General features: G+C 36.7%; 1 protein-coding gene across 7 annotated transcripts in view; it reads right to left on the reverse strand.

Moving 5' to 3' along the window:
- The window catches only part of Spef2 (sperm flagellar 2), a 188,934-nt gene that overhangs the window by 77,803 nt on the left and 93,358 nt on the right, over nucleotides 1-17,773 (reverse strand). For 6 of the 7 annotated variants that reach the window (XM_058572081.1, XM_046422327.2, XM_046422326.2 and 3 more), the window contains 5 exons: nucleotides 14,993-15,249; nucleotides 9,464-9,572; nucleotides 7,713-7,870; nucleotides 4,653-4,811; nucleotides 2,081-2,170 (listed from right to left, as the gene is read on the reverse strand). In XM_058572081.1, coding sequence (XP_058428064.1) covers nucleotides 2,081-2,170; nucleotides 4,653-4,811; nucleotides 7,713-7,870; nucleotides 9,464-9,572; nucleotides 14,993-15,249 — 773 coding nt within the window. The remainder of the gene's footprint in view (nucleotides 1-2,080; nucleotides 2,171-4,652; nucleotides 4,812-7,712; nucleotides 7,871-9,463; nucleotides 9,573-14,992; nucleotides 15,250-17,773) is intronic. The other variant, XM_058572080.1, reaches the window with a different exon arrangement.

Genomic DNA, 17,773 nt, shown 5'->3' on the forward strand with positions numbered 1-17,773 from the left:
TGATATTAATTTCAAATATTAAAAAAAATAATGTTATTTTTCTTCATGAAGGAGAAAATCTTCTCTTATTATAAATGTCAAAATATTTCTTTGTGACAGATTTCTAAATTTTGATTGAGAGTTCATCTATTTCAAATATTATTTAATATTATAGAATAAGTAGTAGGATAAAAGCTAAATCTTTTGAGTTAGTGATATTGAGCTAAGTACATGGCTCCAATGTATGTATTTTACTGTTGTATTTGGGTGTTTGCTTGTGGTTTGTTTGGAGTTTGTATTCCTTTAATTAAGAAGATGCTCTATAACATGTGCATTATTGTGTCTAAATCTGATGATTTTGTACCTAGTAAGCATACTTAATTGCTATTTTTGATGATTATATGATGATCCTTCATTTGTTTTTGTTTTTTGGATAACAATGAACAAGCAAGGGATAAATAATATAAAATGTGAAAACTACTCAATTAATAAGTAAATTATTATATCATAAATTATTGCTCTTAGATTTGAATTAAAATTTTAATGTCAGTGTTAACTTGCCAATCCACTCTAGTTCTATAGGCCTACAATCCTATAATCAGAGAGGGATGAGAGTCTCGTTGAGAATCGTGATTTAAATGCCAAAACAACCACATCACTTTGCGGACATTGCACACTCTTGAACTACAATTGTGTTCAATTTGTGATGAACAGTTAAGCAAAGGCACAACTTCATGACAGTGCCATTTGAATGTAAAGAAGAACAGAAGCAGCTGACTGTGTGTATCCCCAACTGCATTTCAGCCTTTAGTTAATTGGCTACTTTATAGCACCTTAACATAAATCTAACTAACATGACTTACAGACTCGGGAATTTTTTTTAAACAAACTATTAATTACTTTAAAATTATGTCCCCTTTATTGCAAATAAACAGTTAAAGTAAGATATTTTTTAAAATGAAACAAGGGTGAAGGAAAAAACTGTAACATAAAATGGAAGGTCAAAACCAGGAGAGACAAGAAAAAGCAGATATTGAGATGTAGGTCCTTGTACAGGCAGTAAACCGAGCCAAAAATTTGGTTCTGAACTTCCAGACAGCCAAAATACAAAGGGAAATGCTGTCATTTTGGGTGCTAATTATATCCTCATTCAGAGGAAGGAAATTTTTTCTGGTCCTTGATACTGAATAAAGTTTCTTACCTACGATTTCATGTAGGGGTCACTGAACAATGTAGTGGACATAGTATCCCCACAGAAATGTAATACAAGGTTATTGTGAGTATATCAAAGTTTACCTCCACTGTTATGTTCTACTGTAGAAGAAGTTTATGAGGACTTCATAAACTTTACCAGTGAAATCAATTTAATAGAAGGTCAAAGAAAATTCAGGGCAGTATGTGTAACTTTCTGATGGCAAAGCTTACTTAGCCCAAGGATAATACTAATGAAGATCGCTGATGAATGCATATTCTGCCTCTTGGACATTCTCTGAATGATTCCCTGCAAGCACCACTTTTCTTAGCAGGGACCTTGCTAAAAGGCAGGATACACAAAGTTTGAGGCTATTTTCTTTGGTAAGGACTTATGATTTACAAATGCCTGAGAGATATAGTCAATGCATACTCATATATACTCCTAGCTGTTTTCACTGACAGACTTGCACAATGTGGATTGCATGTAATAATGTCATAGTTTAGATCTAGAATGCCCCTGAATATCATATACTTAAAAGCGAGGCTTTTGGGAAGTGATTGGATTATGAGGGCTCTGATCTCATCAGTGGATGGATTAATCCACTGATGGCTGCATGAACTACTGGGAGGTGGGACATAGTAGAAGGAATTAGGTTACTGGGGGTACACTCTCTGGTCTCTCTCTCTCTCTCTCTCTCTCTCTCTCTCTCTCTCTCTCTCTCTCTCTCTCCTTCCTGGCTGCTATGAGCTGAGCAGGCTACCTTTGTCACACCTTTCTGCCATGGTGTTTCTGCCTTGGAGCCAGCCAACCATGGACTGAACCTCTGAAACCTTGAGCCAAAACAAATCTTTCCTTCGCCAACTTTGTCACAGTGATGAAAACCTGACTAACACAAATAGTATCTACCTTTTTCTGCTGTTCCTTTTCTTTTGGGTGCAGTTTCACCTTTCTTTCCTTTTCCTTCACGAAGAGCTTCTTGTTTACCACGTGGGGTTTCTAAACAAAATTCAACACACAGGTGTTACCGATGACTTACTCCAATAGCTTAGGCTATATGATTTCTAAGCAATCATATGTTATTTCTCACAGATAAATAGTTATATTTGTGAACCACACAAAATGGCTCGGGTCTGTTCTGTGAGTTAAAATTAACCTGAAGATAGAATGTGGAGCTTCTCAAATGATATCCCTGCTAGTATTTTTCTATTTCATCCCTCTGAGAATTTTATTCAAACTTTAATATTAACATCTGGTAATGAATATGATCATAATCCTCTGCAATGGAATTGTGGAGTTTTTAAACTTCCAAGTCCATTTGAAATGTGGGCTTATTCAGATTTATTTTAATAAGTGCTCTTCTATTTTGCCATACTGAGAACTTCAGTTCAAATCAATACTGCTGTTTGGTGGTGGAGTTCATAATAAGCCTTCCAAGGGAGCACAGCTGTGATCTTTTCTAAATTGAATCTCACGTGTGTTTAAAGCAGGTATAAAATGTAGAAGTATATAAAACATAGAACTATATTTGAACAAAATTATGTTAGAATTCAGTGTACTCTGTCTACTTTTCTACCCCGTTCCATATTTTGTTGTTATTGTTTTAGGAATTAATTCCTCTTTTCATCTCAGTTTCTAGAAAATATTGTAATTGAATGTCTGAGTTGGGCATGTTCAGAAGCCTCAGAATTCACTTGGGAAAGTTTCTCTTTTGAAGAAAAATTGAAATTATTTATATAATTAAAAAAAAAAAAAAACCTTCCAGAAACTTCTCTCCCTGAGCTGAATGGGCAGCACTCCTTGCTCTATTGAGGCCCATGACACTGAGTGATGCACTATTGTTGGATACCAATGATGCACTATTGTTGAATAGCAGTAATTAGGCCTCTAGAGATTAATCTTTTCAAACATTATTTAATGATTAGGTATTAGCACTGCTTTTGGTGGAAAAAACAGACAGGTACACTCAGTCTTTGAAGCAACAATAGATTTATTATTCCTCCAATGCACAGTGTTCAAGAAAACAATTTTAAAATAGCAAACAATCTTGAGAAACTTAAGGACTGAACTATGTCATAATCAGAAACATGAGAGATCAGTTTTAGAGAACAGCTCAAATACATTGATACTCTGATTGAAGCCAGTTGATGGGGTGTAAGGGGTGAGTAGAGTCATGGCTATAGCTTAAAGAACCATAGTGGATAAATCCAGGCTAATTTACACACTATGAAAACTGTCTTTCTCAGCTCTGAAAAGCTTTTTCAAGATTTTTATTTTTTTTCTCCAGACCTTTGAATTGTTTTTTAAATTCCTACTAAGGTAGTAGAAAAAGGATGCATATTTAAGGATGTATACTTAATTCATGGCTTTGTATTTTATTGTCATATGGTAAAAACTTTAATGTCTGTGAATTTTGCCTTTAGTTAAGCTTCTATTGTGGGAGTGAAATTATCTTTAATATACCATAAATTTTCAAATTTCCTTGCTTAGTATGAATAAATTTATTTTTTTAAAGGTTCAGACTCATCTAAAGTCTTCATGAAGCCCAAAGATTTGGAGTTTAGAAGTCCAATTATGACACAACCTTAAGACTAGGTAGACTTGTGTAAGTGCATGGCCACCCATTTGTAAAGTGGAAACCAGAAACTAGAGCCAGGGCTGTTTTATACAAACATCCTACTAATTTATACAATGATCAAACACTTTACTTTTGTCATTATATTCATTGTCTATCACATGCTCCTTAGTAGTTAAGGATATAAAAGGAATTCAAACTAAAGAATATTCTCTATGAAGACTTTCATCTATAGAACCATAAACACAAGTTTACTGAGATGTCAGATATTTATTTCTTTCCTTTGATAACCACATAACTCTGAAGATTCACATTCAGACAAATTCTAGTCTCTAATGGATGCTATTGATTGGTTCCCTTATTCTTATAGACATCTGGCTATGTTAATTCTCATTTTATTAAGACACTCTCACTCTTTACATCAATGTAACTCTATAGTTCAGCAAACAATTGTCCTCTTGATCTGCCCTAAATTACTTCATATTCTTCTGTGTTTTTTCTCTTCCTGACTATGTTCTTATTCTCATCAGCTGGCCTGAGTGTGATGAGTTCACATTCCTTGCTAAACAGTGAAGACCCTGAGCATTTTATCAAAGGTGTTCTTGGCTAGTAATGGTGGTTTTCGTTAGGTGGAGTGTAGTTCAGTGGTAGGGCATGTGTACAGCATGTGAGAGGCCTTGGGCTCAATTCCTAGCAGAGAAAGAGTGAGAAAGAGGGAGAGTGTATGTGTGTGTGAGAGAGAAATAGTGATTCTTCTACTTCCACCTGAGTGTAGATCTTTGTTTCTCATGACTGAAGTTGCCAAAGGCTGAATCCACATAAACAGACTGGCACTCTAATTTACAATTCTTTTCTAAGCGAAAATAAAGCACTGGCAACCAGATTATAAATCACCCTGTCAGTCACCTGATTGTGGTTTTCCTTTGGTAGGAGAAGTTTTCAAAGGCTCTTTTTCCTTCTCTTTTTCCGCCTCAGGAGGAGGTGGGGGAGGAGGCGGGGGTGGAGGCTCTGCCTGGGCAGCTGCTGCTTTTTTCTCAGCTTCCTTTTCTTCTAATTTCTTTTCAACTTCAAAAAGACGATAAGAATGAACCTTCATTAGGGATTCCAGACACTCACTATTTCACTTGAACTAAGAGAAACTGAAATTAATATGAAATTACACTTAACGATTTAAGGTCAATTTGTGTCTTAGGGCTCTCTCTCAATCATCCAGTCCTGAAAGCCAAGATTTTAGTCTTTCATTACCTGGTCACAAATATGGTTTTCTCTTGCCTTTTGATGGGGTTTGAAGTGGTAGAGGTGGTGATGATGGAGGTGGTGAGGGTGATGGGGTGTGCATGCGTGCGTGAGTGCATGCGTGTGTGTGTGTGTGTGTGCACATGCATGTACACAGAGCAGCTAAAAGGTTTGTTGAATAGGTGCCAAATGGAAATGTAACAAAGCAGAACTAGTTAATAAAAAGGAATGAAAAAATAAAGAGCTATCTCACAGTTTCTAGTGGAAAAACAAGGTAAAAGAGGCATAAAAAGAGGGTTAAAAGCAATGTGATAGAAGAGGTGGGGGTTGGGAGGAAATGGAAGAGGAAAATAATGTGTGGAAATGCATATCAAGTGTTTAGAACACTGCATGGTGCATACGTCCTGAATTAAAACTTAGCTATTAATTCATATAAATTCATTCATGTCATGATTTTTTTTTTTTTTTTGGATAGTGTCTCACTATGTTGCCCAGCTGGTGATCTTGAACTCCAAGGCTCTTATGATCCTCCTGCCTTGGCCTCCCAAGTAGCTGGAACTACAGGCATGTGCCACCGTGCCCAGCCATGCAAAGGCTATTTATTGAATCTATATCATCTCTCAAAGAAAAGCAAGGGCTATAACTCTAAAATAATCTGACTATTAAGTACTATTACAAACAACACTAAGCACAGGTCTGGTTGCTGGAGATACAACAGTAAAACAGAAAATCAAAGCCCTGGTGAATTTTGTGTTCTGGTGGTAGTAGGCAAACCATCAACATGATGAATAATTTAATTTATACAAAAGGTTGAAAGGTAATATCCCCTAGGAAGAAAAGGAACTGAAGAGAGGAAGGTGGGTCAGGAGTGTGCTGTAGGATGTTGTTTTAAGTTTTACATAGGGTGCTAAGCTGGGTGGGTCCACTGCTAAGCTGACATTAGAGTAATATATGAAGAAAGTCATGAAATGACTTGTAGATACATGATGGAGGAGTGTTCTAGAGAAGAGGAGACGAGACAGCCAGCCTGGGTGCTTTGAGGACTGGAACGTGGCTGGCCAGGTCTTTCCAGGTTCCCAGCATTGCTGTGGCCCTCTGCCTGTCATGATGCAGTTCACCCTTCCTGGCACACCCCACTGACCACCTCAGGCTCTGCAACCCTCCAGACCACAGGTGCCCACTCTGAGACCACTGATCCACTGGTGAGGAATCCCTGATTATAAAAGTAATGCATAATTACTGTTTTAAAACCCAAGAATTTAGAAAAATATGTAGAAAGGGGATTGTCTGTGAAATCTTCTACTTAACAATATATTATGGTCATTTTTTTCATGTTGAAATATATACAGAAGCACCACAATTTATTTTATTTTTAACTTAATCAGGGTGTTTAATATAGAGCACTAGACTAGGTAAGCACCTATTGATTTAATAATAAAATATTTGCTATATAGTTATTAGTAATTAACTAATTAACCTGTAAACCCTACATTGATAGTTGCCCCTGTTAATGCCATCAGTGGTCTGATTACATTACAGAATTTAACATTTTAGGAAAATGCTAACTTTGGAACTGATGGCTGGCAAAAGCAAATGGATTCTAGCCTGCAGCTTTGAGCCTTTACAGGGTGGATTAATGTTGGTTTGGCTTCCCCACCAAGACCTCCAAGAGGGGCTGTGGAAGCTGTCCTCCCACCTCTCAGTCTGGTGTCTGTCACATTCTAAGCCTCTCAAAATACTCTATGGATTTGTTTTTGTTTTGATGGAAAGCCTCTCCCTGGTGTGTGTTTGTGAGCAGATGTAGGAGCTTCTAAGTCTGAGTCCCTGTTTCCCCATGGTGGCAGGGGCTTATGCTGATGCACTGCTTTGGTGTCAGTTCACTGATACATTATGATAGTTAGGTCATAGTCAAAGGACAGGAGTAAGTGAAACTACTAAGGCAACTTCAGAATCCTTCTGATCTTATTAACTTTGACCATTTATTATTACACCAAAAAAATGTGGTTGGTATATAATTAGGGGCAATTGATATAAAAAAAAAAGATTTTTTATCAAATCATTTTTCAAAGTTAAAATTCCAACGGAAGTGTTGCATTGAACTGAGTTAAAAACCTCTTTCAAATAAGTTCCATTAATATATGAAAAGGTAATGGGCAATTTTTATTGGTTGAATGAAGGAGGAAGAAAGTCTAGATGGGTTAATGTAAGGGCAATATACCACAGAAGACAGCTAATAAAGAAGAAATTAATAATCAATAAATTCATACCAAAATAAACACATTTGGGGGAGCTAAGCACCTACTACTTCCATCCTAAAAAGAGAATTCACATACTGTTACCTTATAATGCTGAAGTTTAACAAATTTAAATATTTACTCTTCTCTATAGCATCATTAATTTTTAACTTTTATTTACAGAAATTTAATTGACAAATAAGATTATATATATTCAAAGAATACAATATGACCAGCATCCTTAATTTTAAGTCTGCTATTTCTGTTTTTAAAATGAAAACAATACTGTCAGCAAAATGACCTCTTGGATTACATTAATTTTAATGGAAGAGAACTAGTTTATTCAAACACATATGCAGCTGAAAACTAAAGTTAGAGGCAGAATACATTTGTAGAGAGTAAAACCCCCAAACGAGAAAACTTTGCAATTATACCCTTGTTTCTTCTTAAACTCATGAAAACCACTTATTTAAGTTACATAAAGAAATGTAAATACCTTTGTTCCTTTTTTTCACAATTTCAGTTGACAAAATGTCTTTCAGTTTTTGATACAAAGATTCCTTATCTATTTCAGCATTAACTTTTATCAGAACATTTTCTGTCTCTGAAAACCATTGCTCCAACAAAGGCCAGTTGTCCAAGAAGCTTGTAATTCTGCAAAATCAAAATGTTATATGAATATATTGAAACATCTGAGTAAAGAAACAATAATTATGATATTATGATTTATTCGACATGCATAATAAAAATACAGACTACTCATATAGTAATCTTATATATAATCTTATATATAGTAATCTTCTATGAACCTTGTTATGGTTTGGATGTGAAGTTTCCCCCAATGACTCATGTATCGAAATTTCTGGTTCCCAGTGCAGAAGAATTCAGGGGTGGGCTTTGGGGAAGTGATTGGACCATTAGGCCACTAACCTCACCAAAGGCTTAATCTATCATAGTGAAGTGGACTATGTAGGAGGAGGGGAAAACTATCGGCAGTGAGGCCCAACTAGAGGGATGTCCTGTAGGGGTATATCTTCTCCCCAGCCTCTTCCTCTCTCGGGCTTTCTGCATCCTGGCTGCCATGAGCTGAACAGCTTTCCTCTGCCATGCCTTTCTGCCAAAGATATGAAACCAATCAACCATAAACTGAAACCTCTGAGACCTTAATCCCAAATAGATCTTTTGTCCTTCCAAGTTGTTTATGTCAGATATTTTGGTCACAGCAAGGGGAAGGTTACTAACAAATCTGAAAAAAACAACTTTGAGAAATATATAGGGAATAGAATATTATTGAATTTAGATTAAAGAAATTATTCAATACCATTAAGACATATTTTGAGATACATATAAGAATAAAAGAAGATTTGAAAATGTCACCAGTTCAGGAAATCTTTAGTGTCCTTTAGTTCTCTATTTTAAAATCTAAGAAACATCATCTGCATTAATGAAGAGCGACACTGAGTATTCTTATGATGGTAGTCATAGCCTGATCCATCCATGACATCTAATTTTTTTCTTAGAGATTGAAAGTGAAGAGGCCTTTGAGTAGGTATAGATGGTTCAGACTTATTTTCTTTCCTCAAAAGTATTCTTGGAATTATTCTTGAAACTTTTTTATTCCCAGACAGGATATAGCCTTAATATATGGCTTAAATTACTCTTCTCTGGCTCACTTCATATTTTTAGACTTCTCAATATTTCATAAAATTATCTTTTTTGTCCAAATTTTTCCAAAGTAAAATTGTACATAACCAGAAGAATGTCACCAACTTCCTTTTAGCAAAACAGAAGTGCCCTTAGAACTACACTCTGTAGTCTGATACCTAGCTCTTTGAAGTTCCATGATCTTCAGTGGAATTTCCTTAATGGGTTAGGATGAGTTCTATATAATTAACTTATAAGTTCATGTAACCACTCTGTGAAATGTTGCCTATTGAATTCTTTTCTCAGAGTATAATGACTTAGGCTCTGAATATAAAATCTACCACATAAACATTTCACTCAACACTAAAACCACTTAGTTTTATTTTACCTGTAAAAAACTGAATGCCAGCTTGCATGACTAAGGCCCTGGGTTCGATCCCCAGCACAAAAAAAAAAAAAAAAAAAAAAGAAAGAAAGAAAGAAATGAAAACTGAATGCCAGGAAATAATTATTTTTTCTACATGTGATGATTTCAAAGTGGGTAATTGTCAGTCTGTTCAAAGGGCAAGGAACAATAAGCAGGGCATTTAGTTTAAAACGAACCTATGTTGTATCTGGTCCTTTAAGTTCTGGTTCACATCCTTATCTTGGTTTTCAGCAGCTCTGGGTTGACCAATATCTTTGTGAGTAGTTTCATGTGCAAATTCTTCAGCTATGATATAAAAATAATTACATAATTTTCTAAACCAGTCAAGTTGCTACTTACGCTAAAATATACTAGTGCAAGATGCCAATTGATATGGTCCAGTCTTTGGTCCAATATTGCTTAAAAAATGTTTAATAAAATGTTGAAAGAATACAGTTTTGGAATGAGAATTCAAATTGTTCTTGGAAATTGGAGAAAATGGGGTAAGACATTAAAAAGGAGCTATAGTTTCAAAGTAGAGGATCTTAGAATTGACTATTGATAAGAATTCTGAATATCCTAAATTAAGGCAGATGATAGGAGGAAAAACATGAAAGGAGTTTATTTTAACCCACAGCTTCAAGCTAAACCTAAAAAGAAGAAAACAAATGATCTGTGTTCCTTCACTGCATGTTGAAAATTAACCATAAAGACCACATCACATTCTGCTTTTAAAACCAATCAAGCAGCAGCAAGACCTCTTTTTGGATTATCCTCTGATCCCAGCACTTTGCCCCTTCCCATTATCCTACTTCTCTTATCTGTAGTCAATGTAGGTACATTAGTAAATGACTTATGATTCTTCTCCCATAAAATTTCATTATAAAGTACTCTGGCTCCTTGCATTCCTTGGCTATTTGGCAAGTGCTATCTGCCCATGCTGTAAGTAGTTTAGGGGATCTGTCCCAGGATGAGTCCTTTTAATTTGGCTGAGGATCTGTAACAGCTTAATAAACCTTTTATTTCAGAGATATCTTTCTCTCAAAAAAAAGTCTGATTTAATATTATGAACAGGTGAGGAGGAAAACTGATGATGGGTCATGAGGGATGACAAACTTGGAATAAAGAAAAATCAATGCTATGAAGTAAAAATTAAGAATGAAATAACAAGATAGCCATAAAGTTAAATACACATAGAATTATTTTTGACATTATATTACAATACCATAGAATAAACAATGTTTTTTTTTCCTAGATTCATAAGTTCCTGCTCTTTAATAGACATAAAAAATAGATCACAGGGACAAAAAAACAAAACAGCCTCAACATCTCTTATTGCGTCCAGTTCTGGATAAACGGCACAAAATTCAGGACACTCATAATATTAGAATAATTGGAAATGATAAAGAGAAAAGAAAGCCTTGAACTAGATTAAAAAGAATTAGAGATACTCAAAGCAAGAGAGCACTGAAGGATGAATTTATGACATTCAAGAAAATGAAGGACCTTCACAAGCACAGTAATCAGTTGTTCCCCTTCTATATTCATGATAGAACAAGATGAATTGGATTTAGAATACAGGATAATGTGCATGCATTTTTTTTGGCTATTTATAAAACCCACTACATCTAAAGACAGGAAAGAAAGCCTGGAACTACATTAAAATAAATTAGAATTACTCAAAGCAAAAAAGCACTGAAGAGTAAATTAATAGCATTCAAGATAATCAAGGGCCATCACAGGGTATAGCAATCAGTTGTTCCCCTTCTACAGAATGGGTGATTGAAGAAAATTGTGGGATCTCTTCTTAGGAGATGTTATCATGCACCATCTCATGGTCACTATTTCATATTTGCCAAATGGATTCATTCCTCTCTCTGCCAACACTGCCCAGTCATTGCCCAGTCTCTTCTTTCTTCTTCCAGCACCCATTACCATTGCCACTGTAATTCCTACCACAAACTCTGGTTTGAACAACACTCTTGTGTAACTGCTAAATCTTTCCAACAGCATCTGGTTCCTGAATTCCTATATTTTCCTCCCAAATTGGCTGGTGTCTTTATTTTTTAGAAAGCCTAAACTGCACAATTGAACACTTCAACTTCTCTCCCCATCTAACCACTCCAATTTCTGTGTTCCTCTGCTATACCAGGCTTAGATGATGTTCCCCTCTCTTCCCCTACGTAGATTGGGGACATCTATGGTAGACTTCTAGGAAAATTATACATAACTATAACAAATACATAACTGATTCCCTGCCTCAAAAATCATCTGAGGTCTTTCATATATATGCACCCTTTCCTAAAGTAAAGAGAGAGAAGGAGGGAGACCAAAAACAGACTACCATGTCACCATGCTTTCTTTCCAGATGAGCTTCTTTGGTAGTTATCTCCACCCACACACTCTACTTACACACCTCCTATTTGTGCCTCAGCCTGCTGAAATCCATTACCACCCCCATCCCTGCTATTGCCAATGAGATAGTTCTCATTCTAGCCATCTAAAATGTCAAAGCCAGTGGACATGTTTCAGTCTTTATCTTATTTGATTTCTCTGTAGCATAAATAGGTAGAATTTAGCACACAGTTAGTTCTTAAATGCTCTTAAACATACTATGTTATTTTGTATTCACAGCAAAACCTGTAAAGCAAGATTTGGGTTCTCTAATTGTCCCCAAACTGCATAAATTTGTATGTAGTAGAAAAGGAATTTGATTCTAGTCATTTTGATTCCAGATTTTGGATTTTTTAATTTTAATACTCTTCATTCAATTGTATCTGCCAAAAAAAAAAAAAGAATCTATACATAAATAAAGAGTTTGATGAATTCCAGAAACTGAAAGTAGTCAGTATCCAGAGCAAGAAACAAACAATATCATCCCTGGAAGCCCCTCATGTCTCATTTCAGTCACCATTGGATACAAAGGATGAGCCTGACTTTCTACTACCTGTCACCAAGTGTTGTACACTGCTTCCCTTCTCAGACTCATGATCCAGGGCCAGAAGCACTGGCTGAACAGCCTGAGCAGCCTTTAGCTCTTCATTTCTGACACCATTCTCTTAATGGTGTCTATCTCTCTCCTTAGGTCCTTCTGGTCTTCTGCCTGTTGGCTTTGGTTTGGACCATTGCTCTCTGCCCAGCCCTAGCTGGATTGATGCTCTGCAGTCCACCTGGCTTTGGTATAATGTGCGTCTCTGTGATGTTGTTCTTCAGGCTTCTCCAAGGACCCCAAGCATTGCAAGACGGCACACTGTACTGGATCCTAGTGACTGGGTTCCTACACCCTGGCTCAGGCTGGTCTGGGAGGGAGTTTGAACAATACCTGTTTTGAAAATCTGTCTTCTTTTCTTGGGAGACAGTATGCTCCCTGACTTGCTTTCCCTCTAGCTGTTGCTTCTAGATAGTCTTCCTCTGTTCTCCACGTTAAATTATGATGTTTTTGTGTCGGTATGGATCTTTTTCTTATGCATTCTTCCTAGATGATTCTGTTCACCTTAAAATCTTTATACTTCCTTCATTATATCTAGAGCCATTTATAGAATTGTTTTCAGAATATCCTAACTTAATTGTCCCACAGGCATTTCAAGATCAACACAATCCCAAAAGAAATTCTGAGTGTTTTTTTTTTTTTTTTCTATATTATCTAAGTGAATGGTATCACCATTCAAAAATCTGGGCAAACTGGAAACAAAGTCATCCTGGTCTCCCCAAGTTTACTCCCTAAATATCACTTGCATCTGATTGTTCCTCCCTTGCCTCTTGCTGCTGTCTTAATGTATTTGTTACTTTTAAAATGGTAATTTTCTAACTTGTGTAATTGCTTCCAATCTCACTCCTTTTCTGATTCATCATCCACACTGAAGCCAGAACTATCATTATAAAAAGCATATCTAAATGCAATAGACCTGTGTTTAGTGTCATAGGGTGGCTTTACACAGCTTCAGGATAAAGTCTGAACAACTCAGTTTACTGCCAGACTCTGAACTGGTCCCCCACCTACTTTCCAGCAGACCTTGGTGAAGTCTCTCAGTCCTAATGAGGTTCTTGCTGTTCTCTGAATAAACATTTTGTGCTCACTAGCTAAGCTATGCAAATGCTTCCTCTTTAGTTTGCTCCTTGTTTTGGTTGGGCTAACCTCTCCCCATGCTGGGCATCTCTGTTATAGCATATAACAAACCACATTATCTAATTAAGTTTATTTTTCTTCACATTATCCCATAAACAATGGAGAAATGGGGACTAGCCTTTCATTTCTATATGATCAATGCCTGACACCTTATAAATATTAGGTAAATATTTACTATTTACCATTTTAGCCCCCATCAATGTGTCCTAGTGCTGTCCAATAGGAAGAAAACATTCTGTGTCAGTGCTGTCAATCTGGTAGCTACTAGCCACACTGGTTCATAAATTGTGATAGGTGTGACTGAAGAACTGCATTTTTCATTTATTTGTTTAAATTAATGTAAATAGGCACATGTGACTAGTGGCCACCATGCTGGACAGCACAGCTCTATGCCATAATCCCTTGGTTCCTTGTCTAAAATTTTCACTACACTTTTTGGAGGCGGGACCCATTTTTCCTTTATAGGTCTATCACCAGTGTCTGGCACTTAGTAAGCGTGGATATAAATTAAATGACTGTGTCAATGAACAAGATACTTTAGAAGAATATCCTTTTATCTGTCTAAAATAGTTTAGGTGGAATCTTGCTTTAGATAAAGGAGAACATTAACAAAAAGATCTTTTAAAAATCATTACAATTTTAAATTCTAAGAAAGAAAAATCTCAAGATGAAATAATAACCTTTTTATACTTTACATATTTGAATATGAAAAGTGCAGATGGATTTTCAAAGTTGTGAACACTGTTGCACAATTTTAAAAAAAATATATATATATGTATTTTAGTTGTAGGTAGACACAATACCTTTATTTTATTTATTTTTATGAGGTGCTGAGGATCGAACCCAGTGCCTCACATAAGTTTGGCAAGCACTCTACCACTGAGCCCCAGCTCCAGCCCTGTACACTCAATTTTAAATCAAATGAAAGGAGGCTCTGTGTCAGGCAGCTGCCAGAGTGAGATGCCTGCAGTCAGCCTGCAGTTCTCCTTTTGTTCCAAGCTTGACCTTGGTGCTGAATGCTAACAGTCAAAGTCAGAGGCAAATATGCTCAGCCAGATAAGTCTTTGAAAGACTGAAATGGATTCTTTCTTACAATTGTACTCACTGAATCAGAGAACAAATAAAACCAACAGTTTTGATTGTAAAAAAAAAATGTAAAAAGTAAATAAAGCTAGAGCAAAATAAGAGAAAAAAAGGAAGGGGATCCCATCAAAACAGGAGGGAGATCAGTGAGCCAGAGGAAGGAGATAGAGGGGGTGGGAGGAAGGACAGGAAAAGGGAAGAACTACAGAGTGAAATTTACCAAATTATACCCTGAACATATATAACTGTACCACAGTGAATTCCACCTTTATGTATATCTATAAATCAGCAATTAAAACAAACAATAAATAAATAGAAGGAAGACCAGTAGAGTAGAGGAAGGGAACAGTGGGAGGGAGGAGAGGAGGGAAAGAGGAAGTACTGAGGACTAAAATGGAGCAAGTTACAGTCCATGCCTGTGTGACTATGTCACTGAACCTCAATATGACATTTAACTATAATGCTGTAATAAAATGTTTTAAACGGAGTCTAAAAAATAAAAAGGTGTTGGACTTACCCATAATATCATTCTTGCGACTCAGTGAGAAAGCATCTGAAATATCTAATAATATGACAAAATCAAATGCAGACGGGGGAGGAGGTACTTCTTTGGAAGCTGTAGGATCAACAGCCAGTGTAGATATTTGTGTTTTCTTTGTCTCCTTTTCTATGAGGTTTCTGTTGCAGCCTGTGAGAGTTTCCTCCAGAAGCTGTGCTTGGTTTAATGTCATTGGAAAACCATCAAGGATCCAGCTTTGATCTATAGGTAACTCACTAGATCAAATAGAACAATGCATCAACATTTTGATAGACACAAGTACTTTACAAATAATAATACAATGATCCTTGCTTTTACCTTTCCTTCAATTCTACAATAACCTTCTACTGCAAGGATTTCATTACTTTACAATTGAAAGATTAGGTTTCCTTATGTGCTAGTATCACTCCCTTGCTTAAAGTCCTCCCATGAGACCCTGCTGCCCTCCAAGTCAATTCCAGAGGCCTTAACATGGTACTACTGAAAACCAACTGGCCACAGCTTCATTTCCTCATAACTTCCTATCTTTTACAGTTTTGAAGATTTATTTTAAACACACTCATCTCCTTAATGTTATGTAGGAATTGCATTTTCTAGATTGTGTTCATAGACTCTTCTGCTTTGGCACCTCAATATCCTATCTGTACCATGGATGACAACATCCCTCACAGGATGAGCTAAAAGCGTCCATTTAATAAACCTAGCCCAGAATTCAGCACATACTATTTACACTGTCAACCCGGAGAGTTCTTCCTACCCCTCCAGCTCCTGCGTGGGCATAACAGTGTGATCTCAACTCCTTTACCTCTCATTCATTTCCCCATACAAGAAAAACATTCTCAATTTAGAAAAATTCAAGTGAGTTTTTAAAAATTTTCAATCAGGTTATAAGTTACTGAAGGATAAGAAGCACTTCCTGGATTTTTCCACTCAGCACAATGCCTTCTACAGAGAATTCCAAGAATTATTACTTCAGTTTGCAATTGGAAAATAATGCAAAAATGACATTGACTTCAACTTTCTTCTAAAACCCTAAATTATACAAAACTTATTTTGGACTTTGAATTGAAAGGTATGGTTTCATTTCATTCTCTGTTAGAAGTCATATAAATAGTAGAATCCCCGTTCCAGAGGTTTCTAAGTCTGCTTTGGTGCCTGTATGTGATCCTTCTGATCATTTGTCAAGGAAAAAGTACAAAAAACTAAGCTTCAAAGATTTCATTACTTGTTCAAAGGTATAAAACTGCAAATAACCCCGAATCCAGTGATTCTTGCACAGTATCAAACTTCCTTCAAGTTACCATCTGGTTTCCCAAATTAGGTAATGAAGAGCAGGAAAAGACTGCATGTTACTATTCCAGAGTGTGGTAAAACATTTTGCGTTAATTGGATTTATTGATTCATTGGCCTAAGATAGAAACGATATTTTCCTTGAGTACCTTTTGAGGGCCAGGGTTCCCACCGTCTTAGGAGTCTCCTCAGAGAGAGGAGGAGGTCATGGCCACACCATTTCAGCTGTGGAGTGGGGACATCAGATGCTAGGGAGTCAGGAGACCTGGGCTTTGGCTCAGGCTGCATCACTAGCCAGCTGTTTAACTGGAACAGCTTGGTCCCTTTCCTCTTTGTATTAGCTCAAAGGATTTCAAACTAGTGACCATCCTCTAGAGGGACTACTGGGACATTGGGCATTGGGATGGTGGTGGGGGTGGAGGATAACAGAGTCATGGCAATGTAGTGTAGGTCCTCTAACTCTACTGAAGCCAAAGATCTGCTTTATGTTTGGTGCTTTCAATTCCATTTTTTTTTCGTTGAAAAAAAAATTCCATGGGTAAAATTATGCCAGTTTTAAGAAATCTCTGTGTGTGTGTGTGTGTGTGTGTGTGTGTGTGTGTGGTGGTGGTGGTGGGGTGCACCAGGGATTGAACCCAGGGTGCTTAACTACTGAACCACATCCCAGCCTTTTAATTTTGAGACAGTGTCTTGCTAAGTTGCTTAGGGCCTCGCTAAGTTGCTGAGGGTGGCTTTGAACTTGGCAACACTTCTGCCTCAGCCTTCCAAGTTGCTGGGATTACAGGTCTGTGTGCCACTGTACCCAGCTAAGAAATCTTACAAGTATTAGAATGAGGCCCCTCCAGCCCTGACAGCAGCCCTATGTTCCTATTTATAAATGTATCATATCTGAAGCAACTTAAATCTTCAATGTGGCCTTTTAAGAAAACACTAAGGAGGAGTTTATTCCAGGTACATAGTAAACCTTCTTTAATATCTCCTTCCTTGTTTGTCTTTTTTTAAAAATTTTTTATTGTTGGTTGTTCAAAACATTACATAGTTCTTGATATATCATATTTCACACTTTGATTCAAGTGGGTTATGAACTCCATTTTTACCCCATATACAGATGCTTCCCACATGGCACAGAGAACTGATTCTATTTCCTCACCTACTCCAAGCTCTCTAACACATTCACAGGAACCTACTGAACTCTTTTTTTTCCCATGCTGCTTGGCCTTATTTCTTTATCATATGGATCAACTGAGCTCCACTGGTTTCTTTTAATTTCTCTCTTTTCTGTTTTAACAAGGAAGGGTAAAGAGAAGCATTCCTCCTTAAAAAGGATTATATAGAATCCAAAATGACAAACTAATTTGACATTCTTTTTCTTTATCTTCTCCCACATAGGATCTCTGCACACACAGAAGTGTGTGGATATTCTTCTGGTCAGTGCCCCCACTGCTGTCCTGCCTAGCACTATCTAGTTTT

Source organism: Marmota monax, unplaced genomic scaffold, assembly GCF_021218885.2.
Source record: "Marmota monax isolate L192 unplaced genomic scaffold, Marmota_monax_Labrador192_F-V1.1 WCK01_AAM20220418_F8-fsc00077, whole genome shotgun sequence".
Lineage (NCBI taxonomy): Eukaryota > Metazoa > Chordata > Mammalia > Rodentia > Sciuridae > Marmota > Marmota monax.